At 40.0% G+C, this 16,905-nt stretch overlaps 1 protein-coding gene across 1 annotated transcript in view; it reads left to right on the forward strand.

Moving 5' to 3' along the window:
• arap2 (ArfGAP with RhoGAP domain, ankyrin repeat and PH domain 2) overlaps positions 1 to 16,905 on the forward strand; it is a 338,594-nt gene that overhangs the window by 213,073 nt on the left and 108,616 nt on the right. The window contains exon 16 of the mRNA XM_080189086.1: positions 5,203 to 5,347. Coding sequence (XP_080045212.1) covers positions 5,203 to 5,347 — 145 coding nt within the window. The remainder of the gene's footprint in view (positions 1 to 5,202; positions 5,348 to 16,905) is intronic.

Consider the following 16,905-nt stretch of genomic DNA (forward strand, 5'->3'; position numbering starts at 1 on the left):
TCAAAATGAGAACGTTGGCTGACAGCCTTTGTGATGAACTCCTGAAAGAGGAGGACAGAGGCCAATGGGTGCATTCCGTTTCTGAGGTCCTGCTTCAACCTGTGAGGAAATTAGTTGATGATTTTGCTGAGGTATGCAGTTTGTAGCTTTGTTAATTAACTAAATATTGCAAGGACAGAAAGGTGATCCTATTAATAGCAGATCAAGTTCACCTTAGGCTACAGTTACACTGCTGCTTGCAGGTTAATGTACAAAATCACTTTGCATCAATGTGAAGCGTAACATTGATCCCAAACTCATTCCAGAATGCATCGCAGTCAAGTGCTGTTGGATGATCCCTTAGTAAATCTGGAATGACGAAACAGACTTTTTCTATGTAGAGTGTAACTTGAGATTAGCATGAAACAAGTGCACCAAGTGTTCAGAAAGATATTCCCACACCTGCTGTTGGGTTTTCAGGCCACTGGCCGGCAGCAGGGTTTTCAGGCCACTGGCCGGCAGCAGGATCTTCAGGTCCCTCCAACTAGACCCTCCCGCTTTGGGTTTCCCTGTGGCATGGGTTTGATTAAATGGGAAATCTCTTTGAGAGCAGTGGGATCAGAAGATCTTGCCACCATCCAACAGCAGGCTGCCACCTGTCGCCGAGAAACACACAGCAGGGAGGAGGGCCAGAGAATCTGCCACCTGTCTCCAAACATTATTTCTAAAAATGTACTGTACCTACCCAAGGGACCTTCAATTTCTGTATATTGATCTTTAAGCTAAACATTTATTGAAGCGATTTAATACAAAATGCAATGACAAATTTAGGCAGCTAACCCATGTAACTGACATACTCCTGCATTTTATCAAAAGGTATCGTATGTTGCAAAGTTTTACAGGTCCAGTTTTTTGGCAGTGCGTAACTTCTGTTTGTCAAATTTACTGCATTCGCTTCTTCTCTGATAAACTGATAAGCAGTGACATATTGGGCTGGATTTTGGGGTTGAAATAATGGTGAGACTAACATTGCTCATTCTATTAATGTGTGAATCGGATAGCAACTTCCAGTCACCATGTGTAGTTAAAAATGGAAATCAAAAAGTTGCTGTCCATAATGCCCTCCTCCTCCTGAATTTGTACTATATTGGTGTCTCGCCCAGAATCTTAGTAATAAAATTACTAACAAATTAATAAAATTGGCTTGACCTTGCTATACTTAACTGATCTAAACCCGATGAACTTGTCAGAAAATTTGATGTCTTGCACGTTTTTAAGTGTGATAAATGTTAATTACATGTAAACAATCTCTCAGATGCTGAAAGTTAACTTTAACAAGTCAGTGTGGAGTCTCATTTCTTCAGATTTTAACTGGTGTTGGAAATTTAAATAATAATATTATTTTTGTTACCTTTCTCTTTCCTCCTCTTTATTTCTCTTTCTGTACTTCTTCAGATATTTAACTATATATTTGAACTGATATCTTCTGGTTGAGACTTTTAGCTTAACATTGATGCTTCTTCAGTCTGATTAAGGTGACACACAGTTGCTTGCCCTGTTCATTCTCAGTCACATCTAAAATAGGATGGTGTGTGGCTTGGAATGCAAGTTGCAGCTGTGATGTTCCCATCTGTCTGCTGCCCTTGTCATCCTAGGTAGTGAAGGTTGCAGATTTGGAAAGTGCTGTTGAAGGATCCTTGGTGAATTGCTGTAATGCATCTTGCAGTTGGTACACTCTGCTGCCTCTGTGCATCAGCGGTGGAGGGAGTGAATCTTTAAGGTGGTGAATGGTATGCCAATCAAGCAGGCTGCTTTGTCAGAATCTCAGATGGTGTTTAGCTTCTTCAGTGTTGTCATGCAGGCAAGTGGGGAGTATTACATCACATTCCTGACTTGTACCTTGTACCTTGTAAATGGTGAACAGGCTTTGGGGAGTCAGGAAGTTACTTACACCCCACAGATTTCCCAGCCTCTGACTTGCAGTTTTAGTCTCAGTCTTCACATGGCTAATCCAGTTCAGATTCTGACCAGTGGTAACCTGCTGGAAATTGATAGTGGAGGATTCAGTGATAGTAATGCCATCGGATATCAAGGGAGATCCTTGATTCTATATTGTTGGAGCACTTGAGTGGTGTGAATGTTACTTGTTAATTATCAGCCCAAGTCTGAGTGTTGAATAGGTCTTACTGCACATGGGCACAGAATGCTTCAGTATCTGAAGTTGCGAATGATGCTGAATGTCGTGCAATCATCAGCGAACATCCCCACCTTTAACCTTGTAACGGAGGACAGGTCATGATGAAGCGGGTTGCTTATGGATATATTTGGTACTGTACCACCAGAAAAATATCCATATGCAAATTATAACATCAAGTACTGGGTATCCAGCCAGCTTACTTAGGATATCAACCATGTCTTTTTAAAATCTCACATAAAAAGTCAGTCAGTGATCTTTAGGGTAAACTGTGTAATATCATTATAATTTTTGAGAACATATGCCCTCAAAGTAGACTTTAGCACATAATGAATATCTTGCATAAGATATAACCCAAATGTTGAAGGGATTTTTACTGAAGTTTGAATCAGAAATATAGCATTGCATGTGTTTGAGACCCTATTTGTTTTGTCTCTACATATTCTTTAGTCATTTATTTGTTGTAATTCATAATTTCAGATTTAGTACAAAGAAATGAAAATCTCTGTGTGAACCAAATTGTACATTTATCATGGCTTTTAATATGGTTCTTAAACATCAGAATTTACTCTTATAAACACCTAAATGGCAGTATATATAGAACAATCATTACTGTCAGCATCAATAAAGCAGCAGATTACATTTCATGCACAGACTTCTCTCAGCAGGGTTCAGACCAAGTTCCATACAATGCAACTGAAACTCCATGCCTTATCAGCAAAAAAGATAGCACGTGTTGCATATTATACAAGTGAACATCAATGACTTTTACTGAAAGGATTTACATTCAACGTAACATCGCAAAGTGCTTCCCAGCTAATTACTTTTGAAGTATATTCATTATTGTTTTATTGGCAAACCCTGATGATCAAATATGGCCACACAAAGAGAAATAAGTTGTGATTGATCGGTTATTGGTGGGATAAGAGGACACTGACCTGAAATGTCGTGGGGGTGGGGGAGAGGGGATTTTTTTAGTGGGCATGGCCAGAGATTCAACTTTCACACTCTTAGAATTTTCCTGCTCAATTGTCCCTGCCAATGATGCAATGGTGGTTCTGCCACAAAAGATCAAGAACCCTACTACCTACATTAACTTGTATTTAGCAGGCCTCCCCACCAAATCATACCCTCACATAGAGTTTACACACCTCCTGCTGGTGTAGGGGGGGGTTTGCGACAGTCTTGACAAACGAGGATCTGGGAACAGAACCTCCGGGGCGCACAGGTTAGTACAGCCCTCAGCGGCGAGAGGATCATGCTCCAGCAGTACCCTGGTAGAGCTTGGAGGAGAGGTGCTGGAAGGAGGGATGCTGGATAGACTGGGAGGTTTTTACTCTGGAGCATAGAAAGCTGAGGGATGATCTTATAGAGCTCTATAAAATAATGAGGGGTACAGATCAGCTATTGGTAGGGGAGTCTAAAACTAGAGGGCATAGGTTTAAGGTGAGGGGGAGAGGTACAAAAGTGTCCAGAGGGGCAATTTTTTCACAGAGGATGCTGAATGTGTGGAACAAGCTGCCAAAGGTGACAGTAGAGGCAGGTACAATTTTGTCCTTTAAAAAGCATTTAGACAGTTACATGGGTAAGATGAGTATAGAGGGAAATGGGCCAAATGTGGGCCATTGGGATTAACTTAGGGGTTTAAAAAAAGGGGTGGCATGGACAAGTTGGGCTGAAGGGCTTGTTTTCATGCTGTAAACCTCTAATGACTCTATCAGAAGTACCCTTTTCAATGTACTTTGGTTTGAGAATGAAAAGCTTGGCACCATCCATGTTTTCCATCTACATGTCCAGTATCCCTTTATACTGCAAAGGGTGGGAAGCAAATCAGTGGCAACTCTAGTATAAGGGGCATGGTGTTAATGGTTTTGGGTGGAAGATGGTGGTAAGCCCAGCGAATGTCTATGTAGTGAGGTATCTGGAGCCAGACAACTAGTGGGATGCCCAAAGTGTCAAGAATGCTTATAAACGTGACATGAAGGTCCTAAACATTGATTGTCACACCTGGCAGTCACCAGCTGAAGAGAGACACATAACATCCGGTATGCTGGTGTGCAGCGTCATGATGACCAGTGACAACAGCAGCTTAATAACAAACACCATTGCCAGAAACAGCAACCCCTAACTACAGTTGGAAGCTTAATGTGCTTCACTTGTAGCAAGAGCTGCCTTTTGAAGATTGGCTTTGTCAGCCATCAGCAAAGGTGCGCCAGATGAACACCTTGTCTGAAACAGATTGTTCCTGCATGTCCATCATCTTTTGCAGCTGGAACAAAGGAAATTTGGCATGTCTGCTACAAGTCTCATCAACTTCTACGGATGCACCATAGAAAGCATTCTTTCTGGTTGTATCACAGCTTGGTATGGCTCCTGTTTTGTCCAAGGCCGCAAGAAACTACAAAGAGTTGTGAATAAAACCCACTCTATCACTCAAACCTGTCTCCCATCCATTGACTCTGTCTACACTTGCCGCTGCCTCAGAAAAGCAGCCAGCATAATGAAGGACTCACACAGTCCAGACATTCTCTCTTCCACCTTCTTCCATTGGGAAAAAGATACAAAAGTCTAAGATCACCTATCAGCTGACTCAAAAACAGTTTCTTCCCTGCTGCCGTCAGACTTTTGAACGGACCTACCTCACATTAAATTTATCTTTCTCTATACCGTAGCTATGACTGTAACACTACATTCTGCACTCTCTCCTCCTCAATGAACGGTATGTTTTGTCTGTATAGCGTGCAAGAAACAATATTTTTCATTGTATACTGATACAAGTGACAATAATAAATCAAGGATGCCGATGACTGTTTCTGAATTTCGTAAGAATTTTTCTGACCATGTATTTGAAGAGTGTTGTGACAAACATAAATGCTCCCACCATTATGGTATCAAGGTAGCCACCATAGGTCTGATTGCAGTCACAATCTTAGGATATTTTAAATGAATTGCACACCTCCATGGAAGTCTACCAGGAGGGAAGTGATCACGATCAGTGTTTTTATGAGCCTTGTGTTTCTTGTCTGCAGAATTCCACAAACGATGGTGTACCCTGGAAGGTGGATTTCTCAGTTATTATGAAAGTGACAAGTCAGCCACACCAAATGGGAGGATTGATATCAGTGAGGTGGTCTGCTTAGGCGTGGCCAAGTCTGACCTTACGTGGGGCCCTGGGTGAGTAAGAAATTTGAATTCCACCCCATTGTTGAAATGTTCATTCTTGTGGTTCAATTCTGTTTGACCTACTACTTTAAGAAAAAACATGTTTGCTCTTTTGCACGGTGGCCTTTCTTGCCCTGGTTTATTATATAGAAGTCATGATGTGGGTATGCCGGCGTTGGACTGGCGTAAACACAGTAAAAAGTCTGACAACACCAGGTTTTAGTCCAACCTATTTATTTGATAATATACTCACAAGCTTTCGGGGTTAGTCCCTTCGTCAGGTGAATGGAGAGTTCTGGCCTCAGACAGAGCATATAAAGCACAGACAGTTTAGAGATTACTGATCAGTAATCCCTAAACTGCCTGTGCTTTATATGCTCTGTCTGAGGCCAGAACTCTCCATTCACCTGACGAAGGGGCTAACCCCGAAAGCTTGTGAGTATATTATCAAATAAATAGGTTGGACTAAAACCTGGTGTTGTCAGACTTTTTACTGTTATTATATAGAAACATAGGCATTAGGAGCAGAAGTAGGCAAGTTCAGTCCTTCGAGCCTGCTTTGCTCAGATCATGACCGATCTCCTCCAGGTCTCAAATCCACCTTACTACCTGTTCCCCATATCCGTTTAACCAGTTTTTAAAATTAGAAATACATCTATCTTCTTCTTGAAATCATTCAGCGATTTAGACTCCACCGAGCTATGGTGCAGAGAGTTCCACAAATTCACCACCATCTGTGAGAAGTAGTTCCTCCTCATTTCAGTTTTAAATCTACCGCCTTTCAACCTATACCTGTGACCTCTTGTTCAAGATTGCCCCATAAGAAGAAACATTTGGTCTATGCTTCCTCTATCAATCCCTTTTAAGATTTTATATACCTCCATCAGATCCCTTCTCATCCTTTTAAACTCCAGTAAGTATAGGCCCAAACTGTTTAATCAGTCTTTGTAAGTCAACCGTTTCATCCCAGAATCAACCTGATGAGCCTGCTCTGAATTGCCCCCAGTGCTACCACGTTCCTCAGATGTGGAGTCCAAAACTAAACACATACTCCAGGTGTAGCCTCACCAACACCCTATACAATTGCAACACTTAACGATCCTCTGAAAGAAAATCTCCACCTCATAGTTCTCTATGGGAGACTCCTAATTTTTAAACTGTAACCCCTAGCTCTAGGCACCCCTCCAAAGGAAAACAAATTGTCATCATCCAACCTGTCAAGTCCTTGCAGGATCTTCTGTGTTTCAATAAGATCTTTCATGCTTGTGAATTAAAATGGGAATGGCCCCAGCTTGCTCAACCTTTCCTTGGAGGATAACTTCTTAATCTCAGGAATCAGTGCACTGAATGAACTGCATCTAACACAATTATATATTGCGCCTGAAGTAAGGAGACTAAAGCTTTGTACGGTGTCCAGATGTGGTGTCACAAAGGCTCTATCCAGTTGTAGCAACACTTCTCTACTTTAATATTCAATTCCCCTTCCAATAAACACCAGAATTTGATTTGCTTTCCTAATCACTTCATGCTAACTTTGTGATTCTTATATCAGGAAGCACAGGGGTCTACAGTGTCTCTCCATTTAAATAATATACTTTTTTTAAAATTATTTCTACCAAAATGTTCAATTTCATATTTTCCCATGTTATACCAAATTTTTGTCCATTTACTTAAGCTATCTACATGCTGAGTATTTTTTTTCTGAAAAAGGAGACATTCCTTGTCAAAGCTTTTTGTCTTGCACCTATCAGGATGTTGACAAGAATACAATGTCAGGAAAATTAACAAATTTATATTCTATGAGAAGAGAATGCTGATTGGTTGGCAAGTGCTTTCTGATTGCTGGAAGTGTTGCCATGGCAAATGCTATTAATGGTTATTGGCAGTTAACTGCCAAACATTGTTTGAAATTTAAACCAGGCAGCCTGATGCTGATTGGTTTAGGCATTGCCTTGAGGAATGAACTAGCAAATGGCTATCGCTTACTTTGTTTAACTGAAATAGATGCAATGTGTGTAACTGTGTTTTCTGTCTGTAAACAACAGGGCCCTGTGTATTAATACAGTTTCCAGTACTCGCACCGTGAGTCTGTCAATCTTAAAATTATCAGTGTAATTCTGAGCACACTGAGGATTATTTAGCAAATGTCCCTTTACAGACTTTTTCTCTTTGTAACCTATATTCTTGCCTATTTTCATATCATCAGCATATTTAGTAACAATAAATTAATTTCTTTACCCAAATCATTCATATAGGTTGTAAATAGTTGAGGCTCCAGCATTGATCCCTGTGACACTCCATTAGCCACAACTTGCCAAGCACAATCATTTATTTCTATTCTGCTTCCTAAAGTTATGCCCTACACCATGAGCTCTTAATTGTTGCAGTAAGCTTTGATGTGGCACTTTATCTTGCATGTTACTTCCTCAAAACGCTCTAATAAAATAATCAAACGCAATTTTCCTTTCACAAAACCTTGTTGACTCTGTCTAATTGTACTGTTTTTATTCCTATATATCCTCTTTAATGATGGATTCTAGCATTTTTCCTATGGCACATGTTAGGCTAACCAGCTATAGTTTTCTGCTTTTGCCTCCTTCCTTTCTAGAGTAGAGTTGTTATTTTTGAAATTTCCTAATCTGTTGAAATCTTTGAAGAATCTAGGGAATTATGGCAGACCACAACCATTGCATCTACTATTTTTGCAGTCACGTCTTTTAAGATCTTAAGATGCAGGTCATTTGTTCCAGGGGACTTGTCAGTCTTTAGTTCTAATAGTTAGCCCAGTACTTTTCCTATGAGTGATTGTGATTGTTTGAAGTTCTTCCTTCCCTATTATCTCTCAACTTTCAGTATTCTTGGGAAGTTTTTTATGTTTTCTACAGCAAAGATACATGAAATACTTGTTCAATGTTTCCACCATTTTCCCATTATTAATTCATCAGTATCACCCTCTAAGGGACCAATACTCACTTTAATATTAAATACAATCATAGAATTTCTACAGTGCAGAAGGAGGTCATTTGGCCCATCAAGTTTGCACCAACAACAATCCCACCCAGGCCCTATCCCCGTAACTCAACATAGTTACCCTGCTAGTCCCCCTGACACTAAGGGGCAATTTTGCATGGCAATCAAACTAACTTGCACATCTTTGGACTGTGGGCGGAAACTGGAGCACCTAGAGGAAACCCACACACACACAGGGAGAACGTGCAAACTCCACACAGACAGTGACCTAAGGCCGGAATTGATCCTGAGTCCCTGGCGCTGTGAGCCAGCAGTGCTAACCACTGTGCCGCCCATAAATATTTACAGAAGTTTACCACCTGCTTTTATACTTCTAGTTAGCTTTCTCTTGTACTCTCGTTTCTCACATTTTCTTTGTCCTTTTTTGCTGGTTTCTAAATTCTGTCAAATCTTCTGACCTAATTTTAGCAGTGTTATACATTTTTTCTTTCAATTTGACAGTATCCTTAACTTCCTTAGTCACGGATGGTGTTTTCTTCTCATTAGTCTTTGTTTTATCAGTTCACAGGGCAGACTGCGGACAAATGACTGTGGAGTCACAGTTTTGTAAAATGTATTTACAAAGCCAATTTTACCTGCAGGCTGGAAATCTAACTGACAGAAGGATTTATTTAATTTCCAATGCTTAGCTGTAAACACTGCATCTTCAGACAGTAACTTGGTTTCTGAATGGTGGCTATTTTCAGGGTAGTTCTTAGGCTAAGGGTAGCTTGAAATTGGGGTGTTACCAATTGCAATGGCACCAGCTGAGGATTTTCCCAACAATTGTTGTTACTGACATGACTACCAGGAAAGGGCAACTAACTCGAAAGCCTCCATGACAATAAATGAACTTACCATATGTATATTAAAAAAATAAAAAAAGGACAATGGCGGACTTGGCTGAGCACCAAATTCTGTGCTTGCTTGCCGTAGCATGGGGGTGTGAACAGCTGGAAAATTTCAGCCATTATTTCATTAGCAGGCAAGTTAAAGCTATGAGAAATGACCTAGTCAATACTTTTTTTTATTCACAAGATTATTTTCTCCAAACTTTCAGTGGAAGTGGAATTTATAATTTGTTAATTAAATGCAAGCGTGCTAGACACTTCTGAACATCTGAAAGACGTGCTGGTTAGGTACATTGATCCAAACAGGCGCTGGAGTGTGGCCACTAAGGGAGTTTCACAGTAAATTCATTGCTGTGTTAATGTAAGCCTTACTTTTGACTAACAAATAAGTTTTAACTGTGTCATTTGGAACATTATTGGCAACATCTTACTGGGAACACAAATCATCCAGTAATAACCTAGAGCAATCCATCTCCTTTAATATTGTTTGGGATGCCTGCGGAGAATTCACTTTGTTACCCAAGTACATTCGAGACTAATTTAAGTCTGTGTAATGTCTGATTTTGTAGCCAGTATAAATGTTTAGTATTGCTATTGATTCATTCTTCTTTGTAATATGTAAGTTTATTTGCTATGTTTCTAATATAAAAAGTTTTGGTCGACAGTGGATTTGCCACCACTGTCTGAACTGTGGGTACCTGGGAAACAATGCGTCCGATTCTTATCAACACGGCTTAGTAGGTTCCAATGTGGAGCATTTAACATTGTTTTGAGATGTACTTTGTTCTTTGCTACTTTTGTTTTTAGGATATTATTTCCTCCATTATACAATATGTGATCAAAATCTTGTACAGTATGCAATGCTGCTTTTTGCATAGCAGGCAATAGACCTTATTCTCTGAACCTCAGATATATACACATATGGAATAAAAGAGAACCAAAGTCAACAAACGCTAACAACAAAAAAGCCCACAATTAGTCTAAACAAAGCACAAATACACCCGCATCATATTCACTAATCACTGCAAAGATTCTTCATTGGATTAGTCGTTTTTGTGTGTCTGGCACCGTTAAATGAATGGATGATTCCAAGAGTCCATGAGAGATCAATTCCACTTATCCTACTAACAGTTGTCATTTCATCTGTAAGTCTAGCTTGGAGTTGACTGCGCACCCTACAAGTGAAAAGTTAATGGAGTGGATTTAATCCAGCCTCTCACAACAGAAGCCATGATAACCGGGTCTAATTAATGTGGCAGAGTCTCCGTGTAAGTTTCCAGACAGCAGCAAACGTCCCCCCCCAACGATTAAATCGGAAGTTGCAAGTGACTGACACTGGATTCTTGGTGCCAGCGGCGACAAAGTCTACAAAAAGGAATGAAGAGAAAGGAGAGGATCACATGGCATTGACCTAGGCATCAGAAACGACAGAAGCAAACCCAGCCTTAACAGCCCTGCAAAGTTGAGAGAGCTGTCTCACAGACTTAACAAGTTGACATAGTCATACTCTCAGAATTACACCTGTGGCACAGTGGTAAACGTTCAGGAGGCTGTTGCCCTGAGTGTTTCCAACATTGACTCTGGACCCCATGAAGTCTCATGGCATCAAGTCAAATATGGACAAGGAAACCTCCTCCACATACCCTGCCTCCCATCCTCATCTGATGAATCAATATTCCCCTGTGTTGAATGCCAATTCAAAAAAGCTCTAAAGTGGCAAAGACACGGAATAAACTCTGGGTGGATGACTGGAATGTCCATCACAAAAGGTGGCTTGATAGCACCATGATTAACCAGACTGGCCAAGTCCTAAATGACATTGCTGCAAGGCTGGGTATGTAAAAGGTGGTGAGGAAAAGACTTACTTGACCTCAGCTTCACCGGTTTACCTGTCGTAGGTGCATCTGTTCATGACAGCATTGAAAGGAATGGTCACCGCACATCCTTGAGTATATTCTCCACCCCACTGTGTGACACTGTCACCTATACAAAATGCTACAGATTTCAACCAGGTACAGCAAATCAAAACTGGGCACCCTTGAGGCACTGTGGACGATGAATAGCAGCAGAATTATTTATAATTGTAATCTGTAATCTCATGGCCTGGGCATATCCCCCACCCTACCATTACCATCAAGCCAGGGGATCAACTATGGGCGTCATTGGCCAGGCAGGGCATTTATTGCTCATCCCTAGTTGCCCTTGAGATGGCATGGTGAGCTGCTTTCTTGAACCACTGCAGTTTCTGAGGTATAGGTGCTCCCACAGTGCTGTTAGGGAGGGAGTTCCAGTATTTTGACTCCTATATAAAACTATATGAAAAGTTGGTTAGGCTGCATTTGGAGTATTGCATACAGTTCTGGTGAGCACACTACCAGAAGGATGTTGAAGCCTTGGAGAAAATGCAAAGAAGGTTCACCAGGATATTGCCTGGTCTCAAGGGTGTTGACTATGTGGAGAGGTTGAATAAACTAAATTACAAATGCTGGTCTTTTAGTGCTGCCCACATTCCATGGAAGAATAAAATGGTCACTGACTTCATTCCATCAGACCTGCCCCATGGAATTGAGTGACACTCCTAGACTGTTCTCCAAACAGTGGGTGAGACCTACATCAGGCTGACTGAACCTCAACCTGTGTTTTGGTTGCGTATGCCTCCTATTCTCCCTTTCACTTGCAACATTTCACACAATATATGTGCTTCATTAAATTCTCCTTGAATTAGAAGATTTAAGAATGGTAAGAGGAGATGTGAAGAAAGTAGCTTGATTTGAGCAAGAAACAGCCCACACCATTAAGCATTAATTGATAACCCCTTGAAGAGGGCAAGGAAGGCGATTGTCAGAAGTAGTAATGCCATGGAGATTGGAGAGTGCATAGATGAAAAATGTTATTGAAATCAGAGCACAGAGTTTTATGAAAATTGACCACTGAATTGCTTTAAGTTCAAGTGGGAGTAAGTGGGAGAAATTATTCTGTTACAGGCAGCTAATGAATCTTCTGCAAGAAGCCAAATGAAATTGAATTCTCAGTGATATCTCATATAAAATCAAAACCCAACACTCTTGGAAGGTGGTAATTAAATAGGTAGAGCATGTTTCTGTTGTGCATTTGAAATTTCTGCAATCTGAGGAAAGAATCACATTTGAATGGAAACTGATTGAATTTCACATACTAAAGGAAAACAAAGAAACTCTGGTAATTCTGTCTCTATCTTGCTGCATTCAATTTTTGAGATAATGTTGTTTGGCAGCGGGATAGTAAGGTAATATTGAATGCAGAAATGCTAACAAAGCAAATTTTACCCTTTTATTCTGCTTCATTCACAGCCTTTCCAATATTCCCTAAGTAGCAAGGGTAGATTTGTGCCTTCAATGCCTGAATGAGAATGTGTCAGACTGTGTCACTCAACCTTTAACTAATCAACCTGTGTTTTGTTGGGCCATGTAATATTACCAGCCAGGCAGTGAAGGTGAAAATCTAGCCCAATAACTTAGCATCACGTTGTAACATAACCTCCAACATTATGTGCATTGGTTATGATATATAAATCTGTCATCTATGGAGAAAGGATAGAAAAGGGACTTTCCCTGATGCAAAACAGCTTTTGTGCAACTCTAGGAGATGATGCGTTATCAAGGGTGTACCAATGCATTTAAATCTTAACAAAATTACTGGCAGCCTGTTATTTTTAAAATTCAATCAATATTTGAGGGATTGATTCTCCATAAAAAAAAAAGCTGTGATAACTCGCACGACAGTGTTTGCAGTTAATAGAGTCAGTGTGTGAGGTTGTTACATATACCTGTCTGTATATCAGATTGATTTTGAATTACAAATCAGCATCACAGTGAAGGCCGCCTTGAAATATTTTGAACTTGAGTTTTGCTTTTATCTGAAATTCCCTCCCTACAGCAGTCTGCCTGTCGATCTCTTTGTTTCCTCCTTGAAGATACATGCCCCTTGGAAACTAGCATTTTGACTACATTTTTGTCCACCTGACTTCATATGTCCAGCATGAGTAGAACAAGGTATGAATTTTTGCTGAGACATTTTGAGGAATTAAAGAACAGTTATAGCACAGAAGGAGGCTGTTCAGCCTGTCATACACGTGCCAGCACTCTGCAAGAGCACCAGTTGGCCACATCCAATTCCAAAACTCCCAAGATTGAAGAGCAGGTTTCTTGCTGGTATTCAAACTCTGAAAACAATCAATTTTACCCCTCTTCACCTACTTCAAACACATGGTTCTCGTGGGGTTAAGATTCTCCTCAATGTGTGGCAGGACCAGGAAGCAGGGAGGGTGAATGATGTCACTCTTGGACCAGCCTTGAACTAACTTGCTGCAGCAGGAGCTAGGGTCCAAATTAAAACGCCAAACCACAAAGGTAATAATCTCTGGATTGATTCCTGAGCCAGGCACCAATTACTATAAATCAAGCAGATCAGAGAATGAAATATATGGCTCAAAAAGCGGAATGGAGAGAAGGGGTTTTGATTCGTGAGAGGCACTTGTATCGGGACCCAAGAAGGAGGAAGCTGTTCCATTAGAATGCAGTATCCTGGTCAGATCATTTTATGTTATATATATCACAAACTCATGAACGGACTTAAGGCTGTCATTTTAGCCCTGAAAAGTGCCCATGTTCCTCAAACTTAAGACTAAATACATTTAGTCCTGTTATCCAGGTTACAAACACAGATTGCAGCGGGTGATCCCTGTTGCACCCCATGAGCTACAGCTGTTAACCAATCTTCTTTCCATACTAATATGCTATACCCTAGCAAATGACCTTTAGTCATTTGACAATTTAAACAATGCTGAAAAGAGAAACATTTTTGTCACAGCATTGTTCAAATCGTCAAATGACTAAAGGGGAACCTGTGAATGTAGTATATTTAGATTTTAAAAACATTTGACAAGGTGCCATTTCAGAGGTTACTACATAAGGTAAGAGCTCATGGTGTAGGGTATAGCATATTAGTGTGGAAAGAGGAGCTAACTAACAGGAAACAGAGAGCAAGCATAAATGGGCAAGCTGTAACTCATGGGGTGCAACAGGGATCACTGCTGCAATCTGTGTATGTGACCTGGATAACAGGACTAAATGTATTTGGTATTAAATTTGCTGGTAACACAAAAATATGTCGGAAAGCAAGTCGCGAAGAGGACATCAGGAGTCTGCGAAAAGTTATAGATAGGTTAAGTAAGTGAGCAAAAATTTGGCAGATAGAGTATAAAGTGGGAAAATGTGAACTTGTCTACCTGGCAGGAAGAATAAAAAGAGCGTATTATTTAAATAGGAAAAGATTGCAGAACTCTTCAGGTACAGAGGGATCTGGTTATCTTGAGACATTAATCACACAAAGTTAGTTTGCAGACACAGCAAATAGTCAGGAAGGCAACTAGAATGTTGTCATTTAATTGCAAGAAGAGTGTAATTCAGAAGTAGGGATGTTTTGCTACAGTTGTATATGGTATTAGACGATGTCTAGAGTATTGCGTACAGTTTTGCTCTTGTTATTTAAGAAAATATATAATTACAAGAAAATATATAATTAAATGAGAAGCAGTTCAGAAAATGACTGACTTCCTGAAATGAGAGGGTTATCCTTTGAAGAAAGGTTGGAACACTCGGTTTGAGTCCACTGGAGTTTAGAAGAATGAGTGGTGAGTTAGCAAAACATAAATATCTGAGAGGATTTGCCAGATTGGATATTGAAAGACTGTTTCCCCTTGTGGGCTGGGCTAGGACAAGACACAGTTTAAAAACAAGGTGTCTTGCATTTAAGACGGAAATGAGGAGAATATTTTCTCTGAGGTTCATAAGTCTATGGAACTTTCTACTCCAGAGAGTGGTGGAGGCAGGGTCAATGAATATTTTTAAGGCTGAATTAGATAGATTCTTGATTGACAAGGGAGGCGATAGGTAGGAGGGAGGAAAAGAAAGTGGAGTTTAGGTCACAGTGAGATCAGCCAAGATCATACTGAATAACAGAGCAGGTGCAAGGGACTGTTTGGCCTACACCTGCTCCTAATTTGTATGTTCTTTTGAATGTTTGTGTGCAGGGGAGCTGGCTAAAGCTAATTAGGTAATTAAACTGAAAGATATAGTGGTAAATAAATAATAAGAATAATTTAAACAATTCAAAATATTCAGCAAAAATATATTCGTCATAAAAAAAACTGCAAGAAAAATCCATGGTTTACCAAGCAGGTTGCGGATAGCATTCAGTTAAAAGACGAGGATTCATAATGTTCTGAAGAATAATAATAGGCCCGAGGATTAGGAGTCTTTTTGACATAAAGCAAAGCACCACCGAAAAATTGATGATAAAGGAGAAAGTATAACATGAAGGTAAACTAGCAAGGAATGTAAAAACAGATTGTAAAAGCTTTTTGTAAGTATATAAAAAAAAGGAGATTAAGTAAACATCAGAGAATGAAATGTGTGGCTTAAAGAGTGGTGTTGCATAGATTTTCAATTGGAGACACCTACACCAGTACCTGAGAAAGAAGAAGCTGCTACTCCTAGGCAGAGCACAGAAGAAATTCTCATGGAGAATGAGGAAATGGCAGAGACATTGAACAGGTGTTTTGTGCTTTTTTTCATGGTAGAATATACAATTTACTTGTGAGAAATGAAGGCGAACTTAGAGGCTAATCAGAATAAGGCGGTTAGGGTAATTGATATCAGCAAAAATTTAAGAAATTAAAATCCAACAACTCCCCAAGACCCGATTGCCTACATCTAGCTGTAGAGTTATGATTTTCTAAAATTTCTAAAATTCCAGAACCATCCCAGTGGGCTCTGAATTAACAAGTGTAAAATTGCTGTAGAATAAATGAGGGAAGGGTGTAAAATAGGGAATTCCACTGATATCAGTTATAAGTCATAGAGGTTTACAGCATGGAAACAGGCCCTTCGGCCCAACTTGTCCATGCTGTCCTTTTTTAAAAAAACAGGAAAGTACTGGTGTCCTTTACTAAAGAAGTCTTCCACAATACATGTAGAAAATTATAGCATGATCATAGTCAACATGATGTCTCCAAAGGGAAATTGTGTTTGTTAAATTTAATACAGTTTTTTGAGGATGTAAATAGTCACATAGATGAAGGGAAACTTGTAGATCTAATGTACTTGGATCCCCAAAAGACATTTCATGAGCTGCTTTAAAACAGGTTAGTATGCATGATAAGGGTTCAGAGTTAGAGATAATATATTAGCATGAATAAAGGATTTAACAGATAGAAAGCAAAGCGTAGGGATAGGGCATTTTCAGGTTGGCAGCAGAGTGCTGCAGGGATCACTGGGTCTTGGCTACTAACAGTTTATTTTTATGAATTAGACACAGAGACAATGATGAATGTTTACTGATGACGCAATACTAAATGGGAATGCAAGTTGTGAGGAGGATACAGAGAGGCTGCAAAGAAATATAGACAAGGTAAATGAGGGGGCAAAGAAGGTGGCAGATGGGGCATAATGTGGGGAAGTGTGAGATTATTCACTTCGGTGATAAGCATAGAAAAGCAGATTTTTTTTTAAAGTTATTGATGTTCAAAGAAAATCGGATGTGCTTGTACAAGAATGCAGAAAGTTAGCGTGCAGTTCCAGCAAGCTGTAAATCTCAGGCCCTGTAAACCACACTCCTGCTGTCATCCAGTGCAACCTCTGGCCATGCCTGCTTAGGTTGGGTGGCTGGTCT

This window comes from Carcharhinus amblyrhynchos, chromosome 1 (assembly GCF_965287045.1).
Source record: "Carcharhinus amblyrhynchos chromosome 1, sCarAmb.v2.hapA, whole genome shotgun sequence".
In the NCBI taxonomy this organism is placed as follows: Eukaryota; Metazoa; Chordata; class Chondrichthyes; order Carcharhiniformes; family Carcharhinidae; genus Carcharhinus; species Carcharhinus amblyrhynchos.